The sequence below is a fragment of the Podarcis erhardii genome (genome assembly GCF_964252035.2).
Source record: "Podarcis erhardii genome assembly, chromosome: 7".
NCBI lineage: Eukaryota > Metazoa > Chordata > Lepidosauria > Squamata > Lacertidae > Podarcis > Podarcis erhardii.
The window spans coordinates 65,241,443-65,266,134 of NC_138511.1; the positions used below are offsets into that span (position 1 = coordinate 65,241,443).

The window sequence follows — 24,692 nt, forward strand, 5'->3', positions numbered from 1 at the left end:
GAGTTGCTGAAGGGGAAATAAAATCCCGCCTTTTCTGCTCCACCCCGTGACCTAGGCTACCAACCACAGAGAAGACTGGGGGGGGGGGTGAACGCGCGTCTCCTACCCGTTCCTTCCCCTCCCGTGCCCTCAACTTCTCCTCTATCCGGGTCACTCACTCAAGTCAAGTGGGAGAGAGAGACGCGCATGCCCGAGAAGAAAACTGGTAAGCGCGTCCTCGAGAGCTGCGCACGGGCGCGGCGGCGCGCTCTCTGTGAAAGGAAGAGCAGCAGCAGCACCGAAGAGGGAGGGGCTCTCTGGGCTCTTTCCGAGGCGCTGCCGATCCGCAGGCTGGTCGTGCCTGGCTGGCCCTGAGCTCGCCTTCCTCTTGGGCGGGGCGGGGCGGAGGGGCGCCTGAGAGCAGCAGGGAGGCGCCGGTGGCCGCGGCTCTGATCCCGACGTGGAGGAGACGGTGAGTGAGGACGGAGGGAACCCGGGAGCCCGTTCTGCCCTCGCTTTTTCCTCTCCCCCCACCACACCCCGGGTCCTTTTGCCCTTTCCCCCTTGCCATAAGCTCCCCGCCCCCCATGCCGGGTGTGGCTTCCTTGTCCTTCGCTGCCCTCGCCACACTTGGTCTGAGGGGAGTCGTTGCCGCCCTCCTCTCGCCTGCTTCCCCGGCATCTAACCCCGGTCTCCTGCTCTCCTTTCTTACCCTCTATTGTCCAGGAATGCCTCCCCCAATTATTGCAAGCTAGCCCACCCCCCGGTGCCCCATTTCTGTGGACCCTCTTCCTCCCCCCCCCCCTCGACCGGTCCTTATCGACCCCTGTGAGCGGTTCGTTATCAACATCGTTTCTTCTTCCTCCTCTTTTATTTTTTAATTTAATGCGCGCGTCGTCACGCAGTTGGAACCTCCATGGACAGAGGCAGTGTATCTTTCACTACTACATGGTGGGGGCAGACAACAGGGGGGAGGAGGAGGCTGCTATCTCCTGCTTTCATGCCCTGCTTGTGGGTTTTTCCCGAAGGCACCTCTCTTGGTCACTGATGGAAATAGGAAGCTGGAATAGGTGGACATCTGATGTGGTCCATCTTAGCAAGGGAGTCTTCTTATTACCATCACCTGCTCAAGAGACTGTTGTGTCTGTCCTCCTTCTCTGCTTCCTGTTCAACCTCGGAAGAGCATTGTGTCCTAAGCCCTTCTTTTTGTCAATTCTTAGTACCTCTTCCCAGTGCTGGTGGCTCCCTTTTCTGCCCCCTTCATATCAAACCCCTTGAATCCTCTACTATTCCATTCTAGAGGAGATGTTGGCCTGCCCCTGACTGCCCCCACCCCCACCTATGTGGGCAGCTGTGCCCTTCTGCCACCCCCCAACTCAAGAATCTACTGTCACCACCCCTTTTTGCCTTTTGCTGTCTGCAAGGGGGGTGATGCCTTCACCTATTCCCTACTGTTGCCTCTCAACAGCACCTGCCTCTGCCCTCTCCCCCTTACTGCCTCCTACAAATATGTTACCAATGCTCCCCTTCGCCAGCTCCAGAACCAATTATTTTTCTTCCTCATTTTTCTCCTCTGCGTTGGCCTTGCTCCTTTTTAATGTGCGTTTTCTGGCCTTACTTCTGCCAGGCATTTCTTATCCTGATTATTTCCCCTGCTTCTAAAGCAACTTGTTGCCTTGCCTGTTTGCACACATCTATTATTCCTGTCCCCCCATCTCTTCTCACCAACCTTTCTATCCCCTTTCTGTTACATGTGCATCATTGCTGCTCTTTATTGCATCTTTCTGCCCTTCTCCATTGCTAAGCCAGTCATTCCTTTCTTCCAGTTGTCCATCTTCCTTTTCATTTTTTTTATTGTGCTCTTTACACCATTTAGTCCTGTCATATTGATACTTCATTTACCACTGGTCACTCTTATCTATGTTTCTTGTTGGTTTAGCCCTTATTTCTTGTACTTTCTCCCCTGTTCCATAAAGGCACTATGTGTGATGGGAAACTGGTTTCTCCATCACATGAATGAGCCATGGCAAGTATTGGGTTTACCCACTCCCCTCTCCTGTTTGTGTGCTAGAAGAGGGGATTAGAAGCATCTGTGGCCAGTTTTAAACTCGCTCTGATGCCCTGTGATGTCCAATCTCAGGGCTCATCCACACTAATTTTCCTCCATACTTTCTAGGCACAGGTCCACGTTTTTCCGGTCTGTGTCCAAGCACATTTTTTTGCCCCACCACTTCCCCTGCAAAAACCTGCTCTTTAATGTTCTCTGTAATCTGTAGAAAACCCTAATTGCTGTTTGTTCCAATTCAGCATTAAAGAGCGGATTTTCCTGGGGAAAGTGAAGGGGCAAAAAAAAAAAAAAAAACCAAACCCAAACCACCACACTCAGAGACAGACCAGTAAAGGACAGGGCAGACAGTAGGTGTGGATGAGCCCTCAGAGTTGTGGCTTGTTTAGTGACATCAAGCCAGGATCATATTGTGGTTCCAGATTGTTGCTTGTTCTGAAACCATAGTTAAAGTAAACCACAGTTTTAAACTGGCAGCAGATATTTCTAATTTCTTTCTGGCATTCTCACTGCTGCTTATTCATAGAGGAGGAAGAGGTGGTGGTTGTGGTGGTAATGGATGGGGTGGGGAGGATAATGTTTCCATTAGGGAAGAGGTGGAGTTCTTGACTTGTTTCAATTAGAATGTATAATTTCCTCATTGATTGATGTGGATGGGTTTGTCAGCACAACGAAGTATGTCATAGGCACAGACACGCAGGTTAAAGGAACCCGTGGGTTCATTCCCCGTGTCCTCCATGTGGATCCAAAAGGTAAATGTTTGCCTTAAAGTGGAAATGGAAAATAGTCTTTAACATCAAGCTACTTGCATTCATATACCAACGTATCTGTCCTTTGCAGTTTGGGTAAGCTTTCATTTTGTAGCATAGGAATTAACTTTGGAAATATTTTTCTATTTTTCTGCTTCATCAGTTTACAGATTTCGCCTTCCCAAGTCATGAACATCAGAGTTTTAAGCGGTGGTAGATTAAAAGCAGAATTCTCTGCAATGTGATTTGGAAATATGCCCTACTGTGTTCAGAGTGTGTTCCTGTGTGTTTAGGATTGCAGCCTAAGTTTCAAACCGCTTCAGTTAGTAAGTGTTTGCCTTCATCCCCACCATTACTTTTTATAAAATCCTCTTTTTGCTTTAATTCTAGCAATGCAAATAAAAGATGCTCAGTAAAAATGTTTGACAATTTATTTTCTTACCCTAAAAATGCTTTTTCTGTTCTTTTCTGTCAGCATCTTCTGTAGAACAACAGATTCAGTTTTACAAATTTCCTTATGTAAAACATACATTCTTCAGAGAAATGGTACACTGTAGTGTTACAGAAGGAAATAAATATAATTTTACCACATTACATCATAGATTATGAAAACTCACTTGCTCATGCGTTGTTTGGGTAAAAAATGTTTTGCCTTTTCTAGAAGACCGTTTTAGCTTAAATTTAAATGTGGACATGTGCACTGTTTTCTCAGTTAAAGATTTTAATTGTTTTTCTGTGAAATTTTAAAATAAATAATAGAATGAATATCTTTCCATATAAGCCTAAGAACAGCTCCTTAAAGTTCCTCTTTCTTTGTTGTTGATATTATTATTTTTTGTTGTTTTTCCCAAGAAGTGTCCCAAAGCAACTTGCAAACTGACACAAACATTAAAACCAAGTATAAAAACCAGAATAAAATGTAAAACACACACACAGGCAGGTATAACTCAACCCGCTCCACCAAAAGATGAGTAAGAAAGTGGCCACAAACCATGTTATAATGATGGTGTAGGCTGCTAAATAATAAGGGATATTAAATACCACAGCAATGTTTGCTTTTAGTGCTTGAATACACACACACAGGTTCTGTGTGCCTTTTTGCTTTTAAAATCTCTCTACTGAGAAATAGTAAACCAGGTCATTAAGCAAAACTTTTGTATTTCATACCTGGTTTTGATTTTTAAAACTTAAAAGTAAAATGAACCATTTGATTTCAGAACTCCTTTGTGTATATTATTACTTTTTCTGTTGATGCAGTTTCACACAGTTTTCACAACCAGTCCTCAACTCAAAGCAGTTCCATCAGTTTTTAGTTCTTCATTGCAAAAAGATTACGGGCAATCTTTAAATGCATAAAATTCCAACCTCTTGATTCAATCTATTAGTCATTTTGTTATATTATAAGAACAAAAAGTTCATGAGCCATTTTGTACCCAGTCATGGGTTGTGGTTCTCTTTAAGAACCTTGCAATTGTCAGTCTATTGTTATCTGTTTGTAAATGGAAAAACTGAAACAGAGGTCATTTAAGGTTACTTATGTCATCTCAGTTCAGCAGCCCATAAAGCTTGAAGCTAGTGTTCTGTTCTGTACTGTAGCTGTAACCTCCTTTTCATCGGATAACACAATGTATTTTGCTGCATTGTAGATTTCTTTGTAGATCAGCATTTCTTTCTGTTGAAGGTCTTTTTACTAAAAATGTCACTTTGCAATCCTTCTTGTAAAGACAGAGTGTTACAGAAAGCAGAAAATGCTGCTCTTTAATCATAGCCTGATCCTTTAAGCAAATTATTTCAGTTTGTGTTCCCTTCTTTATCAGTGCCCCTCCCCTCTGAGTTTAAGGAAGATGCAATGCTGAATCAGGTTTCTAGAATTCTGTACTAAATTTGTCAGTTAACAGTTGGACCACCCCCACCCAAACATTGTGTGCTTAACATAAAAAAACTAATATGCAGTAACTATTTTGGCTGCAGAGTCCTGCTTCTTGAGCACTAAATGTTCATGCAAAGTTAGCCTCTAAACAGAAAGAACACCAAGATATTTTTTTTTAAAAAAACCCTACTGTAGTTAAATGGTATATATAATTGGTTTAAATATAATGGTTTAAAGAAAGTTCCTCATTGCTCTGCTTTCCTACTCATCTTCCAAACTGAAATGTTTGGGACTTGACTTGTGAAGTCACCTGTCTACGGAATGATGATACTGCTACTTATTTCTCTTCTCTCTTACAAACAATGTAGTGTCCTGTATCATTCCTGAAACTTTTATTGACTGGCTAAATTAATGGCCATCTAATATTTTAAACCTAAGGCTGTTTCCAATGATTATAATATACAGTGGTACTTTGGTTTATGAACTGAATCCATTCCTGAAGTCCATTCTTAAACCGAAACCGTTCTTAAACCTAATGAGGCTTCCTGCCACTGGTGCCCTTCCACCATTCGGTTTCTATCTGTAGACCGAGGTAAAGTTCACAAACCAGAACACTACATCCAGTTTTGCGGAGTTCATAAACCAAATCGTTCATAAACAGGACTGCTCTTAAACCGAGGTACCACTGTACTTTTATGTATATAACTGAATATTTCTGATACTTTTCTCCTCCTACCCCACCCTGCTCTATCTTAGATATTTGGCACATTTTGGGCTTATTGCTGCTATACCAAAAGCTGCTGATTTCCTAGATATATAGTCATTTTGATTTATTTTTTTCTTTTCCCCTAATATATGTATTCCTGTGCTGTGGGGGAACGATTTCATATAGTTCTTCCCCCATGCACAAAGCAAGCCCCCACAATCCCTGCTGGAAGCCATGTGTCACAACAGGGCTAAATGAGGGATAAAATTGCATGCCATGCCTTATTCTCATTTCAGTCTGATACATATCGTTTAGACGTGCCCCAACTACAATGTAGCTAACTTACTGTTGTGATCCAGGGAAGGCCACAGGAGTTTGAAATATATTTTCTTTTCTTTGCCGTGCCCTGTGTTCTTTTTGCTTCAGGACCAGTTATTGGAGTACTGATGATATTGTGGTAAGGCACCTTGAGAATGTGACAAGGACTGAGGAGCAGACAAGTCCCTACTTTAAGTGTTTTCAAGCTTAAGTGTGGAACTCCACTGAATTATTGATTTGTACATGTATGTTTTATGAAGCATATATCTTCATTTTGTAATTCTAGAGAATATCCAGCTGGCTGATATAATTTGGGCAATACTTTAAAATGTACGTTGTTGACTGTTAATGCACACCGTCAGAAATATTGATTAAGTCAATATATTTCTAAATATTTAATTAATTTCCTAAACATTGTTTCCTTGGAAATTGAAACCAGCAGAATATTATTGAAAGCTATTCGCACGGCTTCTACAAACACCATTTATTAAGCTGATAGTACCAAACACATTTCGAATAACTTTCATTGTTAGACACACCAATAGTAAGTACTTCTGTAAAGTTTTTTACAGTTTGTAATGTTCAGAGGGGTCCGCAATTTTGGCCTGGCCTGGGCCTTGCTAGCCAAGACTCTAGGACCAGATTTGCCCCTACACATCAGTGCCCTGCCAGCCTTTCCTGCAGGCTTACTGATTTCGCTGTTCCAAATGAGATATGCCATGTGCCTCATTAACAAAGCAACTAAACAACTTCCAGCCTCTCCAGTTCTCTCCTCTGATTGTTTGTAAGAAGTAAAAACTTCTTTGTTCAGCAGCACTTATTTCCAAATCAGATTGCAGCCTCAGCATACTAATAAGTGATTGTTTAGCATCCTAGGTTTCTTCACTGACTATTATATGTGATCAAGATCTATGAGGCTCAGCTCTGGCTGCAAACTTTGGAGGGACCAAGGTACAGGGTGTTCACAGTGGTAGCTCTGTTTCTCTGGAACTTGCTTACTGGAAAAACTTGTCATTGCTCCTCCTTGATGTCCTTTTAGAGACAGAACAAATAAATGTCATCATCTGCTTGTGAGTGCTATTTTGGCCACTCTAGTGATAAAGCTTCATACAAAACTATATTTTATCAGTCATCTGAATAGATAGAAACACAATTGTAGAGTTGGAAATGGATCCTAAGGGTCATCCTAGTCCAACCCCCTGCAATTCATAAATCTCTAATAAATGACAAGTTCTCACACTTGAAAGAATGGTCTCAGGTTGGTTTTTTTTAAAAAAAACTACCTTCCCATAGATCTTTTTCCTGCACATGATAACTAAATATTAAAACTTCAAGTAAAACAGTACCGTACAATTCTCTTGTTTTCTCTTTAGGCTGACTCCTGCTTCAAGTCTGGAATACAAATTAAGGAAGGTTGCTTTGAGCGGACAATGATTAGAGATACAATGAAGGCGTGGAGTGACAGTCAGTCAGATCTTTACAGCAGTGACCTAGAAGAAGAGGAAGAAATGATTTTTGGAGAAAATGAAGAAGACTTGGAAGAGATGATGGATTTAAGTGACCTGCCTACCTCACTCTTCGCCTGTAGTGTTCATGAAGCAGTGTTTGAAGTTCAAGAGCAAAAGGTAAGACATGGACCAAACTAGTGTTGATCTATTAAAATGCCTGTAAAAAAAGTGTGCCTTTATATCTTACACTGGTAACTTATCTGATACATGCAACCTTAAGTTCACATGACCCAAATACACATATGATATTGCTTTGTTTTTTATGAGGTGCCAGATAAGAATAGATTATGCAGAAAGGGAAGTGAACGGGAAATGTTCGGTTTTGTACTGAGCTTTTCTTTAGTTCCAAACAGTGGTCTGGAAGAATCTTCTACAGCTTGGATGTTCAACTGGTGGGTCTGCATTGGCACCCACTATTGAGTTGCAACAGTAACACTACAGTGGTACCTCGCAAGACGAATGCCTCGTAAGACGAAAAACTCGCAAGACGAAAGAGTTTTTTGAGTTGCTTCGCAAGACGGATTTCCCTATGGGCTTGCTTCGCAAGACGGAAATGTCTTGCAAGTTTGTTTCCTTTGTCTTGCAAGTTTGTTTCCTTTTTCGTGAAACCGTGCATTCAGGGGGTGCAGTTGCGACTTGACTTCGAGGGGCAACTAATAGCACGCGGTGTGGTAGCCTTTTTTGAGGTTTTTGAAGACTGGTGATTTTTGAAGAAGTAGATCTTCAAATGCATGGTGTTTTGAGTACTACTTATTAAATCAGCCATGTGCATAAGTGTGGTTTGGCCTGTTATATCTTGTTTTATGGGCACACATACAGTCCCTTTCCTCCTCCCTAAGATATGATAAACATTTCCCAGATTAAACAGAGAAGCTCCTTCTTATATTAAGCGCATCTTGTATGAATGCACATGTAGAATTTCCCTCTTCATTTCAATGGAGAGGACAACATGTACCAGGTATGAATACTTGTAAATAAACCCACTCTTGCAGACGCTTCATGTGCTTTTTAGATTACCTCAAAATTTTCATCTAACTTGCTCATAATTTTGTACTAACTACTTGCTTAGAAAGCAAAGATTGTGATTGCTATATAAATAAAGAAACAGAGTTGGCATTGCTTACAGTAATGAGCAGCAGTTGTATGGTTTATGCATTGCAATCCTATGCAATCCTTGCTGCAGTTGTTGAGATTTGGACCATTCATAGGATTGAAACCTTAAACATGGGAAGGCCAGTTTGTTCTGCAAACAATTTTAATGAGGTATCCAACATTTCAAGCCTCATAAATATCCCCACAGAATTTTAATAGCTTGCTGAGGGCTGGCAGAGCCTATTTCATTACCGTGCTGGGCACAAAGGGAGGACAGAGCTCTCCACACACACACCCTTAGCCAGCTCACTCACCTGCATGAAGTACTTTGTTGCCTATAGCAAGGCTGCACATTTCTTTTTGAAGAAAACCAAGGCAGATAATGAAAATATCAAAGCTGCTGAATTAGTCACACACCAGGCTTTAGAATACACCTTGGAACTTAGATTAGCTTCTATAGCATTTTAGAATGGCTCTCTCTGGGTCACTTTAAGTTCCTATAATTTTGGCGGAATAGAATGCTTTGAAGAAACAGGTTTTGTATAAGCAAATAGACCTCTTCCAGGAGTGTGAATGCTGTTATTGATATCTGATCCTGAAGTTCTCAAAATCATTTAAATATTGAACTGCTTTTTAAATTCTTCTCCCTCTCTGTCATCTTTCTTTAAAACAAACAGATATTTATTCATGTAGAGGGAGTAAAACACTATTATTACTTTTCATTGTCATGGCAGTCAGAGTAAGGTAGATCATGCGTAAGCAGGCATGTTTCCATGACAGCTCTGTGCAAGGCTGAATGTGCTCCTGGATTAATATAGATTTACATTTTTACATTTACATTTTTATAATATGTGTTGCTGACAAAACGTGGGGGTTTTTCTGCTGGTATCAAGTGTTGTGTGAAATAGCGGATTTTAGATAAGCTTTGTGTGCTACAGATCTCTCATGTGGATTTTTTAAAAGGGAATAAAGACTTGCCTTTTAGTGTCTTCTTTTTTCTAGTCTGTTTAAAATGCGATTCATCACAATTTAAATAGCCTTAATACTGTTCCCTAGAGTTGGATTAATCTTTCATCTATTTCAAACAGAATATCTTAGAATTGCCAACATACAATAAAATTGAGTGTAACAGTTGTTGGGTAAGTATTTGTAAACGTCTAGACTCTGGAATCAAAGTTTTAAAAGCCCAGGCAGAGAGCCAGTGTGGTGTAGTGGTTAAGAGCAGTAGTCTCGTAATCTGGGGAACCGGGTTCGCGTCTCCGCTCCTCCACATGCAGCTGCTGGGTGACCTTGGGCCAGTCACACTTCTTTGAAGTCTCTCAGCCCCACTCACCTCACAGAGTGTTTGTTGTGGGGGAGGAAGGGAAAGGAGAATGTTAGCCGCTTTGAGACTCCTTCGGGTAGTGATAAAGCGGGATATCAAATCCAAACTCCTCCTCCTCCTCCTCCTCCTCCTCCTCCTCCTCCTCCTCCTCCTCCTCTTCTTCTTCTTCTTCTTCTTCTTCTTCTTCAGACAGCCTGCTTCCTATTCCCTGCCTCTTTCTCCCCACAGACTGTAATTTAGGTTGACCAGAATTCCATCAGCTGGTGGGTGTTAGTTGGGTTCAGACACACTATTTCCATTCCAACAAACTATCCTTTTTTTGCAAAAGTAATGAACATGTGGTCCCACTCCCCACCCACCCCCCAAAAATCTTTTCCTTCTGTCCTCATGTTTGTAAGGAGTGTTTAAACCACAGTTTCTCTGTTGGGACATCACGATTTAACTGGGGAAACTGATTAAAAAATCAGGAAGTATCTGCAGCTGGGCACACAAGAAGGGAGAAGGGAGCTTGTTGTTTGTTCCTGCTCTGAAAAACCATAGTTTCTTGGAACTGAAATGTAGCTTCTGCAGCTGGCTGATATTTGTGATGCCCAAAAAAAGCTTTTAAGCAGAATGGCAAGTCTACAATTTCACTGACTAAAACTGTTCATAATATGGTTCAGATACAAATCAGGCTGAATTATATTGTTCTGAATTACAGTTTCCAATCTTGTGTTTCAGATTTCTTTTTTGCAGTTGACAGAGGAGCTAACATGACCTTGCATGTTGAATAAACACCAGTTTTTCTTAATTTCTCATATATCAGGTGTTAGTTTTAACATCTGATCAGCATTCAGTTTTGCAGAAATAATGTTAGCTACTAATATTCACATCTGTTTATGGAGATGTTTCCATAACACCATTCAGTCTTATGCTCAGTCTTATATTGCAGTCTTGTATTATTCACTCTTACCTGGGACATACTTATGGGTGGACATGCATAAGATTACACTATGAGAAATTTAAACCTGACAGTTTCAGATACCAGATTAAATATGGTAGTATTAAAGAATACAAAAGGAGTCGTTTTGGTGAGTGCTGACACATACACCCCATGTTAGAAAGGAAATCTAATCTGCTGAGGAGGAGGAGGAGGAGAAATAGTGTAGTCTAGCATGGGAGGTATTTTTGCTCTGTTTGAGGCTCTTGGAGGCATTAAAAGATTAGGAAAGGAATCCAGTAGGGAAGATATACTATGCATCCTATCTAAATGAAGAAGAGCTCTCTAGAGTGAGAGATAAGCATCAGAAAGGTGACATTCGAAACTGCAGTGGGGTGGGGTTTGAATGCTTATAATTTCAGGGTCAGATGTTTTAGGATTAGTGTTTATTAATTTCATAAAATTGCTTGGTTGGAAAACAAACAGCAGTTTATAAAAAAGGGAGAGGACTCTCAAACCATAGGGCCATGGGAGCAAGCCTGGGTGGGAGTATTTGTGTGTTTTTCAGTAGCAGACAGCATGGTGGGGCGGTGGGAGTTGCCTCGCCTGATAGCTGAGTCATTGCTGCCTCCTGCAGGGCAGCGGGGAGGTTGGTGTGGGGCAAATGCACCAGTGTTCCTGCCAGTACATTTGAACCATGACCTCTTTCCTTCTGCCTTGCCATTCACCTTCCCTGAAAGCAATGGCAACTCAGCTGCCAGGAGATGAGGTGAGTGCCACGCCCCAACCATGTTATTAGCTACTGTTTGAAGAAGGAGAAAAAGAGAAGCTGGTCTATCATCAAACTAAAAAACTAAAAAAAAATGCACACAAGGAAAGGGGAATTGAGAGTAGGTCATGTGCAGAGATTAAAACTTGTCTGCTTTTCTTTGTTGTATATACAGTGTTGTAATCCACACGGAGCATCTGGGATTGAGCAGAATAAAAAGCTGAAAATATTTATTGAAAATATTTATTTATTGCTGAAAATGTGCTGTGCAACTATTGGATGTGTTGTGTAGCTAAACCTACACCACCTTCTGAAACTATTTTTTCTTATGTTTGACCTGCTTATTTTGAACATCCTTTGATTTTTAAATTTGAGGGAAATATATATTTAAGCAGGTTACAGAAGTTCCAACCTGTGGGTGGATAGGTCTTGTCAATCCAACTGTTGCATTTTATCATTTTTTCAAAGCTGGTCATTATCTGAGATTTCTAGTTTACTAGAAAATCATGGATACTTACAGGTCTGACCCCATCATGGAAATACTTATCTCTTCCTTCCTTGCATTCTGCGTAGAGCTCATCTGCTATGTAGCCAAGCTCTGTGCAGTTGTTGTTTCTGGCTCACTGCATAAAGCAAAGGAGGCAGGGACCCATCCCGGGAATGCTTCACTGCAAAAATAACCCGGTATGATTATTTTGGTCTTGTTTCCTATAATCCTTATTATCTCATCTCAGTAACTGCCTGATATGTTATCCCATAAGCCTGATCTATTCATTTGGCTGCCTCTGCATGTTCATTTCCCAACGTTCTGAAAAACATGGTGACTTAACAAAATTGTGCCTCCTTTGCACAAGGTCATCTTGGGCAAATGTGACCGGAGATGATGTAGTGCTGTGTGTTACACTGCATACTTTTATTTTATTGCAAGCACTTCTCTCAATTTACAATTCACAGCCCCCAAACCCTGACCTTGTGGGGCCCTTCTGTGCCAGAGTTCTATGGCTTAAAGGGGGTTAAATAGTGAAATAAGATATTTATTTTTGGCAGCAAGTAGCCCTAGGCATCCATAAATGAGAATTTCTTTGCCTCAGTGGTTCCAGCAAGGGCATATTCAATAGGTGTGTGTTTAGATTCCTGGGGCCCAAAATACACCAGGGGAAAACTAAAGGATCTTTCCATCCCCAGGAAAAGGAGCTGGCAACATGTTGTTATATTAGATATGCATATAATTTTAAAAGCAGCTTACTTAACAGCTCTTGGATAGAAGAGAGAATTATGTAATAGCTGATGTAATAACACTCCTATTGCTGCTTGGGTGGGTGATGGAAAATGCCAACCTTGTGCCTCCAGCTGTTTTTGAACTACAACTCCCATCATCCCTGACTAGCAAGACCAGTGGCAAGGGATGATGGGAATTGTAGTCCAAAAACAGCTGGAGGCACAAGGTTGGGAAACACTGAACTAAAAGATGCCTGCTCTCATGAGGGGGTGAGTTGTTTTCTTAGTAGACCTTTCTTTTTCAAAGTTTGAACCCAGTGGAAGTAAAATAGTTCAGTATCTTTTTAAAAGGTGCTTATTTCTAGTGTGGTATATTGAAGATAGTATGTTGCTGGATGGGATTTTTTTGCATTCTGATGAGGTTTTATTACCTTGTTTAGCTGGTTCTTCTAACAGTTTCTTGAATTAAATTTATTATAAAATTAAACATCCTTGCAGAGGTCAGTTTTATTGGCTTAAAGCAGGGGTGGCTAACCTGTGATCCTCCAGATGTTGCTGGACATAAAACTGGTCCCTGACTATTGGCTGGGGCTGATAAGAATTGGTCCAACAACAGCTGGAGAGCCATAGTGTAACCATTCTGGCTTAAAGAGTTTTGTATACTACTACTGAGTGCTCACTGGAAAGACAGATCCTGAAGCTGAGGCTCCAATACTTTGGCCACCTCATGAGAAGAGAAGACTCCCTGGAAAAGACCCTGATGTTGGGAAAGATTGAGAGCACAAGGAGAAGGGGACGACAGAGGACGAGATGGTTGGACAGTGTTCTCAAAGCTACCAGCATGAGTTTGACCAAAGTGCGGGAGGCAGTGGAAGACAGGAGTGCCTGGCGTGCTCTGGTCCAGGGGGTCACGAAGAGTCGGACACGACTAAACAACAACAACAATACTGCTATTGCATGCTGCTCTGTTTTAAGCAGAATTCTTGACTTTTTTATGTCTTGCCACTGCAGTGGTACCTCGGGTTACAGATGCTTCAGGTTACAGACTCCGCTAACCCAGAAATAGTACCTCGGGTTAAGAACTTTGCTTCAGGATGAGAACAGAAATCGTGATCCAGCGGCGTGGCGGCAGCAGGAGGCCCCATTAGCTAAAGTGGTGCTTCAGGTTAAGAACAGTTTCAGGTTAAGAACGGACCTCTGGAACGAATTAAGTTCTTAACCCGAGGTACCACTGTACAGCCTGTCTTCTCACTAAAATTTTGAAGTGCTGCAGCCTGTTAGTGTAGACTGGGCATTGGGAACATCAGGCCTGTGACCCTCTCCAGCCCATGTCCCTCACTGACCCTGCTCCAAATCCTTCTCAAGTTTTGTTTTGTTTTTTGCCTGGTTGGAATGTGTTATTGAACTGTGCTAATTACTTATTCTTGTTTGGATGGAGAGATGGAGGAGCAGCAGATAGAAACCTCAGACTTCCCTGTGTCTGGAATGTAGCCTGCTTTAAAAAAGTGAATCACACCTGTTGCTCTGCCCAACTTTTGTCTCTCTCCCCCCAGCCAGCATGTGGCCCTCAAGCTGAAAACCCTGGTGCAGTTAGTGTTGAGCAAGATGGACTAATGGTGTGATTATATACTATTTGTGTTTCCTATCTAATGCTGGCTTCTTCTATGGAGCAATATTACCGAATCCCTGATAAAATAATATTTCATCTCCTAGTGAATGTGTATCATGCTTGTCTGGTGCAAGGTCTGTATACTTGCTCAATGCGTGTGTGATGCCTGGTCTCTACATTTCATACATCTGGATCCACCAGCAATTCTGTCTTTCCAAAATAAGCAGCCACAGATGATGGAGTGGAAATGCACAGCTTCAACTCTGTTGCCTTCTCTGATTCATTAGCCTGACATTCAATTTTAAGTGAAATGCAGGCAGGCAAGTTTTTTAACCCAAGAATGGTAACCTGTGGCCCTCCACATGTTGGACTCCAACTCACATCAGCCAGCATGACCAAAGCTCAGCGATAATGGGAGGTGTAGTCCAGTAATTTATGGAGGGCCACCGGTTTCCCACCCCCGGATTAACTCTTTACCCCCCCCCCCACACACACACCATTTTTCTGATCATGGGTGTCCCACAGGGTCAGGAGGGTATTCACGTATCACTAGCATAACGTATGACCTGTGTGTATGATGCCAGTAAGTGGTAGGACCGTTCTGTTACATCACTAACCATATTAAAACATCTACATGTAAAGGGGGCTTTCTTGTTTCACTGTCCTCACAATTTGGGGACTGGCAGCCCAGGAGACGGCATTTTCTGTGGCAGCTGCTAAGTTGTGGAATTCCCTTACCACAGAGGTGCATCTGGTACCTTATGCAATTTCCCTCATGTGCTGAACTTGCATGTATCTACCCTGGCCTTTGGCATCTGACAAATGTTTTTAGGACCCATCCTATTATTCTATTTCTTTTAAACTGGTTTTAGTAGTGTATTTTTAAATTGCTGTACCTTGTAGTGAAGTGTGGGCAAGAAGTTGAATTAATAATGATAGGAATACATGTACAAATTGCCTGCCTGTTAGCAATGTTTTGTAAATATCTACATCTGTTGACACTATTGGATGTATGAATTGTTAATGCTAGATCCCTGCAGCTTTTCTAGCTGCCTCATGTTCTAAACTTCTAGTAAAAAATGAGTCAGATGAAACTACTGTGGCTGCCTGGTGAGTCATCAGTCAGCAGAAATACAAGGTCATCAATGAGATTGAACTCATTCAGAGGGATGGTGGCTTACTGAGTCCTATGAATAAGCTTGATTTTAAAAATACCAGTTCTTCTACAGCATTTTAAAAACTATCAGTTGCCTTCCCGTGTAAGTAGCGTGGACACAACACATATTATTAGCTTTCAATCACATAATTTACTAAAAAGTTATTCTCGAGAAAGACCCGAGTACTTAAATTCTCCACCCATTTGAAAAAACTCATTTTAGCCTTTTCATCTACAGCAGGGGTGGTTCAACATGCAGGCCACATGCGATCCTCAAGGCCTTTTTTGGCGGCCATTTCTAAGTACCAAAGGAGCGACGCTAGTGGCAATGGGAGTCCCAACATCCAGGATCGTCCCCCCCAATGAATTGCTGCACTCCGGCATCCTTGGAAAGTCCCGCCTCCTCAGTTTCCCTGCCATGGGTGCTCCAGGTGATGGGATGGCGGCCAGACTTTTGGTAGCGGGGGTTCCTCCTGATCGCTGTGGCAGGGGTTCTCAAATAGTGTGACGCACCACACTGATGTGGCAGGAGAGGATGGCAAGTGTGGCGGGAAGATTCAAAGACAATCCAAGTAGGATTTAAACATTCCAGTGTGGTATCGCATCGTATCATAAGATTTTTTGGGAGTGTACAACCAGAAACAGTATGCATGTCTTTCTTCAAGAGCATTGGCTATTCTGCAATTCTGCATGACATATTGTTATGAACAGGGATTTTCAGCTCTGACAAATACAAAAGTTCAGAAGAGAGAAAGGCTTATTTGTCTTGATGAGGAGGTGATAGTTTGTCTCAAATTAGACGTAATATAAATAGCCAGCAAAAGTAAGATCACACACCTCATTGAGTTTGTATACCTCCTTAAGAGGCTTGTTTATAATTATACTTTGGAATGATTCATGTTCTTATGTATCTGCATTGTTTTATACTTTCTGGATGTCCCGTGATAATATTATAAACTAGTTGTGTTCTATGTTATAAATCAAGCACTGCTAGGAGTTGTTTCTTTTTGTTTTCAATATATTTCTTACCAATAAAAGGAATGGTGTGGCACGAACAAATTTTTATTCTGAACGTGTGGCATGGAGAAGAAAATTTGAGATCCTCTAGTCTAATCCCTGTTAAAGGAGAAGGGGGATAGACAACACAAAAACAACAGGAGGCAAAAGAAGAGGCAAAGCCTCAAAATATCACTGAAAGATAAAACTTTATCAGTAGTAATAGTCCCTGTGAAACAATAAGATGATCAATATATTTCAGTTGATGATAGCCTTCCTCAGGGGCACTTCACAAGATTAAGGTTATGTCAAATCAGAATTCAAATTCCTGGCTGAGAAAGGATTTGATTACCATAAATCACTATCTCTTGGCTTCAGTGCTTTATTTCATAGGATCCCCATGCATGCAAATGAGATTATCAAATAGTCACAGATGAAAAGTTCATTGTGAATGTAAAATCCATAAAAGGAAAACCCTGAAGGTGGAATTTCCCCACACAGACACACACACTTTGTTTTGAAGTATGAAAAAGCTAGTTAACTGTAAAACACTTTGCACCTTTTTCATATCCTAGTATGTAAAAGACATTGAGATTGGCCACTAGATGGCCCTGCAAGCATTACCTTATATACAATCTTTTGTTGAATATAACTCCTATTTATATAAATATGAGGCAGTTGGTTTTGTTTTTCTACTGATGCTCAATACAGGTGTAGATAGAACTCTACTAAAGAACATTACCAACTTGATTTTGTAGTGCTAACCTGCAGTAGTAAACTTTGAGGAACCTTAACAGCAAAAATGCTCTGTTTCAATCCCCAGGAACGGTTTGAAGCTCTCTTCTCAATCTACGATGATCAAGTTACATTCCAGCTATTTAAAAGCTTTAGAAGAGTAAGGATAAATTTTAGCAATCCAGAAGCAGCAGCAAGAGCACGAATAGAACTTCATGAGACAGACTTCAATGGGAAAAAACTCAAGCTGTATTTTGCCCAGGTATGCATACATGCATGTTTGTTGAGATTTGTATCCTGTCTTCCTATCCAAGGTGAGCTCTCTCTTCCATATTATCCAGGTGTGAAGCACCTTATCTATCTTACCCCTTGTGGATAATTTATTAAGCCTTCCATGTATTTTTTCAGTAGCAATTTAAACACCTGGTGGCAAACACTGCCTGTCTTTTTGACCTGTTCTGTTCTAGACCAGAGACAAAAGTGTGTAGGCAACAAATGTAATTTTTACCTTTTGTAGAATAGCCTCATTTCTACATCCAGACAAGCAAGAGACACTATAGATGACCATCAAGATGACCATCCAACCTCTGCTTAGAAATCTCCAGTGAATCAGAGTCCACCACATTCCAAAGGAGTCCATTCCATTGTCAAACAACTCTTACCATCAGAAAGTTTAGTCAGATGTTTAGTCAGAATCTCCTTTCTTGTAACTTGAATCCTTTGGTTTAGGTTCTACCCTCCCGAGCAGGAGAAAACAAGCTTTCTCCATCTTTCATGTGACCAGCCCTTTAGAAATTTGAAAATGGCTATCATATCTCCTCTTTAGCTGTTTTGCTGCTGCACCACACTGTTGACTCATGTTAAGCTTGGATCCTTTTCACATGAACTACTGGAAAACCAGCCCCCCCCCCATTTAATATTTGTGCAGCTGGTTCTTCCTGCCTAAATGTGGAACCTTACATTTGTCCCTGTTGAAATTTGTTTTGTTAGCTTGGGCCCAGTTCTCCAATCTGTTAAGGCCATCTTGAATACCGATGCTGTCTTCTGTGGCATTAGCTACCCCTCCAAGTTTGGTGTCATCTTCAAATTTGATGAGCATCCCCCCTATCCCTACATCCAAGTTACTCATAAAGTTATTGAACAACAATGGACCCAGGCCCGAACCCTGTGGCACCCCACTTGTCACCTTTTTCTGGATGAAGAGGAACCATTAGTTACCTCATCCAGCCCATATTTTACCAGCTTCCTTGCAAGAATATCATGGGGGACTTTGTCAAAAGCCTTAGTGAAATCAAGATACACTACACCCACAGCATTCCCCTGACCCACTAAGCTTGTAACTATCAAAAAAGGAAATGATATTCATCTGGCATGACTTGTTTTTGAAAAACCTATGCTGGGTCTTAATAATCACATCTTCTTCTAAGGAGACATTTGCCTGCCTCCAGTCTGCAGGGACCTCACCCAGTCTCCAAGAATTCTCAAACATTATATATTATTTAGTGCAACCCCAACCAGAACAGTTGGTGGCCATAAGGCTATGTTTTCCTTTCAGAAAGGAATGTACACAAGCCAGTATGTTCCTTGCATATGTTTTATGAGCTGCTGTACTTCACTATAGAGGGTCAGGGCTCTATGCACCCAATGCTTTTTTTAAAAAAAAATGTAAAACTCTACCCTTAGAAAGTATTGTTCCTGTGACCTGCATTTCTCTTACCCTATTCATTTTTTGTCTACTGTTTGTGTTCATTTTATTCTAGCTTTGGTAGTGAAGAAGAGGAGTAAGAATCCAAACAGGGCATGACTATTCCCCTTCCCTCCCACCATCACTGGGCTTCTTGTTTGGCCATCACTGGCTTTTTTATTTCATCAGAAATCAATCATACACTTCACAGCCCATAAGCGCTAGAAACACTATTGTAAAGAAGAAAATACTGCAGTCACATATGATATTCGTCCCTATGCACAATCGCAGCACATGCACGACCCTGAATGTAGTCATTTCATTATTCATGAGGCTGGGGATCTGTTCCTTGCTTAGCCAGGGATACAGTGGATAGCTTTGAGCAGATCCCTGGTTATAAAATTGCATGATAGTGGCAACCCCAGCTGGAAGAATGGATGAGCTAAGAACTGAAAACCATTCTGTAGTGCATTTGTAGTGTAGGCATTTGATAAGAGCTTAGTCAATGTATTCTATACTGACGGCATGGTCAATGTTTAGCTAAAATAGCTACAGGGAAGGAAACTGCATTTAGTATCTGGATTCCTTCTCCAGTCAGTGAAAGAGGTTTTTGAATTGTGTGGCTAGACTAGAAAAACAGTTAAGAACTACTTTCAAAAGAAGAATGTCCTCCTCTTACTGTTTTGACTCCATTTGTTTTCTCAGGTTCAGGTGCCCAATGAAGTGGGAGACAAATCTTACCTCTTGCCACCACAGCCTGTCAAACAGTTCCTGATATCGCCACCTGCATCCCCACCAGTAGGATGGAAGCCAAGTGAAGATGCCACTCCCATGATAAACTATGACTTGCTCTGTGCTGTTTCAAAATTGGGCCCTGGTAGGAATGCTTTTTTTCTGCCTTGCTTTCTCCATTTCTATATTAGAAAAAACGATAACATCAGGCTTGTAAATTGCCACTTGCCTGGTAACCTGTGACACGTAAAAATGCTCCCGAGATGACTATGAAAGGAAACTTTTTTTAAAAAAAGCTTTGCTTTGTTTTGGGACCACAAATGACTAATATGAGTGAGGGGTGAGGGGGCTACCATAAACGTCTGTCATTTAATAACTTTTGTGAATTTTTCTGTCTGCAATAGACTGCAATAAAGGACTATAGGTAAAAAGAATAATTTTGGTACAAAATGTAAACGGAATTCCATAACCACAAAACTTACGATGTGAAGTTGGAATGGATTGTTTAAAAATTGATTCTGCACAGTTTGAGCAGATTGATTTCCTGCTCCCCAGTGGTGCTGGTTGTTGGCACCACAAGTTGGAAGTTGCTTTGTTTGTGAGGCAAACTTTGTTTGTGAGGCAAAAAAGGGACTGGGAGCAAGTGATGTTGAGTAGGTCATTTCTACTCAAATTGTCCTGTAGTTTTGATATGCTGTTTAGAATTTAAGAGGGGAGATATAGATATATATACAGTGGTACCTCAGGTTACATACGCTTCAGGTTACAGACTCCGCTAACCCAGAAATAGTGCTTCAGGTTAAGAACTTTGCTTCAGGATGAGAACAGAAATTGTGCTCCAGCGGCAGCAGGAGGCCCCATTAGCTAAAGTGGTGTTTCAGGTTAAGAACGGACCTCCGGAATGAATTAAGTACTTAACCCAAGGTACCACTGTATAGATGTATAGATATATAGATATATAGATATATAGATATAGATACACACACACACACACACACACACACACACACACACACCTTTTATAATGTTCTGTCCACCATGCTGATACAATAATGCTGTAATTTGTCCTACCCTCTAGGGGAGAAGTATGAGCTTCATGCAGGAACAGAATCCACTCCCAGTGTCGTCGTCCATGTGTGCGAAAGTGAAACAGAAGAGGAAGATGAAATTAAAAATCCCAAACAGAAGATAGTGCAGACGAAGCGTCCGGATCCACCACCCACATTAATAAATGAAACAAAAACTATTGAACGTACGCTAGAGGTAGGGGGTGGGATGCACTACTGAATTTGAGGCTCTCTGATAACAGCAGTGAGTGGTAAATGTTTGCATTGCTGTGTGACGCATAGCGGCAAAAGACTTCTCTTGTAGTCGTCTCGCATCAGAAAGACTATAGATGCCAACGTTTTGAAGAGCACTTTAATTTTAAGGTTAACTCCCAAGATGTAGCAAATCCACTGGGTTTCAAGTCCTAGAATACTAGGAAGGTGCCATTTTTGGAATGTGTGTTACCATTTTCTTGGTGTTCAGAAGGCAGAAAGGAACTTGGCTGCTGCCATCTCTATATGGGTTACCACATGGTTCTGTATGTGAGTCTCATGTATATTTTTGTGTGCTGATGTATAACATGATCTGAGTAACATGATGTTCTAAGTAATATATTGATGAAATATAAATGTAATGTACAATGTACATTGTTATCAGTAGAAAAATCTCAAACTGGTTTGGGGTGATAGAACCAAATTTCCAAACAGGTTTGCTTTTGTGATTTTTGTTTTTCCTTAGAAATGCCGTAGTTGTGTGTGTTGAATTTCAAGGTACTCTTGTGAATTGACATGAGGCAAAAGACAAAATTGGAACTGTGATAGGTTGTCTTTCTGCTCGTTGCACCTATGAAATGCAAACTAGGAAGCTGAAGATTATGGACTGACTCCCTCTTTGGCCCGTGTCTCCTAATTTTTCTTAGCCTGTGTCTGTCTACAGCTGTGGCTGTCCCAAGTGCAGGATTTATTTTCTGTGTTTATCTTGTATCTCTAGCAGCAGGATTCATACAGCCAGGAAGGGTCCTACATCCACATGGCTCTTCATAAAGCTTAGCACCAGAGTGTTGCACGTCTTGTCCAGCCAACTGGATTCCTCAACTGGATTCTCCAGGATGTGGTATGCAAAAGTGCACAGCCACCCCCTACAGCAGTGACAGTGTAGATGTGCCCCTGCGCAGGTCTGGAAGTATATATCCCATTTTTCTTTTCCCCATTCCCTCCTAAAGGCTCAGACTGGTTTGTGCCCCTACATAGCAGGGTGGATTTGATTTGATTTAAATCAGATCAAGTTAAATCACTATTTAAATCACTATAGTCAGTAAGACTTGATTTAAATCACTAGTCAGTAAGACTTGATTTAAATCACTTTTTTACAGAAAGACTCATTCTTGCTGGTATAATCTTAATATTTACAACCAAATGAAGGTTTCATTTTTGGAATAATAAATTTTCAGAGTAGTTTTTTACAATTATATCAAAAATTACTAATTTGGTTATACTATTAGAAATACATAGACAAATAATTATGAAATTATTGTTTATATTTGGACAACTTTTCTGCTGTACTTTATTGGAAGGAGAAAAATAATCATTTCCTCAATAACAATTTAAACAATTTATTTAACTAAAACAATAACATTATAGCATATGTATCCATGTTTGTTAACTGATGTGGTTAAACAATTAAAAAAAAACAGTCTGAGTTTTAGCACACATTAAAAACTTAACACAAATCCTTCTTTCCTGATTAATAGCCTTTAAACTATAATGTAACTTAAATAGAAAACTATCTTTAGAAATATTTTTCCTCCAAAAGCATTTTATTTTAAAAATCCATATTTTTTTCTTTTTATCCACCCTGCTACATAGTCTTCTTTGCTGAGCTATTACAGCCCTCCCACCCTTCAACTGTCCTACTTCTTGACACCCAAGCCCTCTTCAGACCCCTTTTGGTACTCTTGCAGAGAACATTGATTTAGCAGGTTTTGGTGAGCTTCTGCTGGAATTGCTTGCTTGCTTATTGCCTGAGCTTTCCTTCCTTCCTTCCCTCTCTCCCTTTGCATTGAATCTTCTATCCCTACTACTTCTTGGGGAGGGAGAAGAATGTGCTGCAGGAAAAGTGTTGACCACCCAGCTGCCTAGACTTGACAAATAAGGCTAGCCTTGTTTGTTATGCCTTTTCTTAACACTGTGTTTCCCACCTTAGCAATTTTCAGCAAAGTAGCACCTTCAGATGCCAGATATTTTCTGTAACACTACATAGCTGGTACTTTTTATGGTTGAACTAAATGAAAGAATGGAGGGGGTGGGTGGGAAGTATATGTTGGATTCTATTTTATCTATAAAACCATCAGCTCTACCAAATTTGCTAAAACCAAGAGTCTTGTGGCACCTTAACGGCTGAACAAATGTATTACAGCACAAGCTTTTGTGGACTACATGCACATTTGCTGGGAATTGTGTTGGATCTCAGTGGGGAAGGACCTCTCTCTTTATGTCCAATGTCGGAAACCGCTTTTCTTCCCGCTCCACATTATCTGACATACGTGGTGGGGGGAGTGTGTTCAAGTCACTCTGCACCAGGCTATGGAAACATTCAGAAGCAGACTTAATCGCTTTTGCTTGAGACTTTTTGGAGCCAAATACACAGCAGAAAAATTATACTGGTTTCAGTTCTCTACATCTGTCAGAAGCCACAGAGAAAGAAGAAGCCACCAATAATGGCTGGCTGCTAACACCAGTCCAAATGTGTGACCCCTTATTTATAGTGATTCAAGGAAGTCTGTACCACTTCAAGTTTAAGCAGGACTTTGTCCTACTAGTGTGTGAAGACTGTCTTTGCTTGGGACCAGGTTTTAGGGGTACAGTGTTGGAGGTGGACCAGTAAGTCCCATTCAAAGCTCATGCAGTGCTAAAATTTTCTGGCTGGCCTTGGGCCAGTTATACTTTCTTCATAGGCTTGAAAGGATAATGCTGCCCAAAACTCTTGATGCAAATGTAAAGTTGAATATAGTGGAGAATAAAGGCAGTTGCTCTTTTACCAGAATAAATCTTAATTCTTGCCTGTTTATTAAGAACCAAGGCAAAGGTACTTTTTACAGAAGTTGTTGGTTCCCCAAAATATGTTGTAAGGTTTTCTCCTCTCTTCTGTTAGCATTAAAAAAAAAAAAAATCTTGATAACATTTGTTCTAAAGAAAAGTAGAATTTGGTTCTTTCCAATAAATAATCCATGTTTTCTGCGGTGTGCGCAGAACAGAGTATTAAGTCTGTTTTTGCATGATAGATAAACTTAGGAGGTGAGGAAATCAATTCCTGAATGTGAACCATATTGATATCCAGGTGGTATAGCTTTGTTTGTGGGTCTTTGAAACCCTCTATACCTCAACTAGATTCCCGGTAGCTGATATCCAACTTCTCTTCAGGAGTCCTAATCTCTTCATTAGTGAAGCTGCAAGATGTGTTCATTTATAGGTTTATGTACAATAGCGAGATCACCTATAAATATATACTTAGCAAAATTGCCTGGTACCTGTCAATTTTCTAGGCAAGCTGTTTCCTAAGGCAGTAGAAAGGAGATCTGCCCTTGGGGCCAAATCTGCTTTCCTGAAAAATGTTCCCTCGTTGCCAATGCAGAGGGGAGAGAAGCGTAAAGAGACCAATATTTGAAGCAGCGAGGTATGCTGGCAGGCTGCTTTAGAGAGTGAGAATTGGGGTGTTAGCCTGCCACGCCTTCTGCTTTCCAGGGCTGTCCCTATCATTAGGCAGAATGAACCCTCAGTTGGCAGATGATTGGAGGCGGTGGTGGCAGCCACCCTCCATGTTTCTCTTGACTCCTCCCTTGCCATTCCCTTCTGTGTGCCACATGTCCTGTGCTGCACCTCCTGATCTAGCCTGCTGCCTGCAGGTGTGGAGGGTGTTATTCTGTTGCTAGTGTTGAAATAAGATCTAGCTGCCAGCCTAGTCGTCTTGTGCAGATGGGATGGGAGGGGGAAACTCCACCCTGTCCTTTGCCTCAGGCAGCAAAATGCCTTGGCCCATACATTGTACTTTCTCAGAGTGGCTTCCTGATAGTTGGGGACCAGGACTATAGAACTTGGAGAATACTGTGCTTTTCATAATGAAGTGTCAAATCACGAGACGTGTTTAACAGCCTGGTATTGCTATAGATGATGGTCAACAGTGTTTTTCAAAAAGGACAAATAAAACATTTTGCCATTTA

At 41.2% G+C, this 24,692-nt stretch overlaps 1 protein-coding gene across 3 annotated transcripts; it reads left to right on the forward strand.

Moving 5' to 3' along the window:
- Positions 1–137: 137 nt before the first annotated feature.
- RCAN3 (RCAN family member 3) lies at positions 138–24,692 on the forward strand. 3 transcript variants are annotated; one of them, XM_081869650.1, is made up of 6 exons: positions 138–451; positions 2,957–3,119; positions 7,061–7,312; positions 17,102–17,275; positions 19,403–19,574; positions 20,508–24,692. In XM_081869650.1, the coding sequence occupies exons 3-6, from the start codon at positions 7,118–7,120 to the stop codon at positions 20,714–20,716; spliced, it is 750 nt and encodes a 249-aa protein (XP_081725776.1). In that variant the 5' UTR covers positions 138–451; positions 2,957–3,119; positions 7,061–7,117; the 3' UTR covers positions 20,717–24,692. The 3 variants fall into 3 exon arrangements, 2 of the variants coding, with proteins under 2 accessions (XP_081725776.1, XP_081725775.1); XR_014158389.1 differs by lacking the exon at positions 2,957–3,119 and having other exon boundaries at positions 140–451; positions 20,508–21,760; positions 21,796–24,692; XM_081869649.1 differs by lacking the exon at positions 2,957–3,119 and having other exon boundaries at positions 140–451.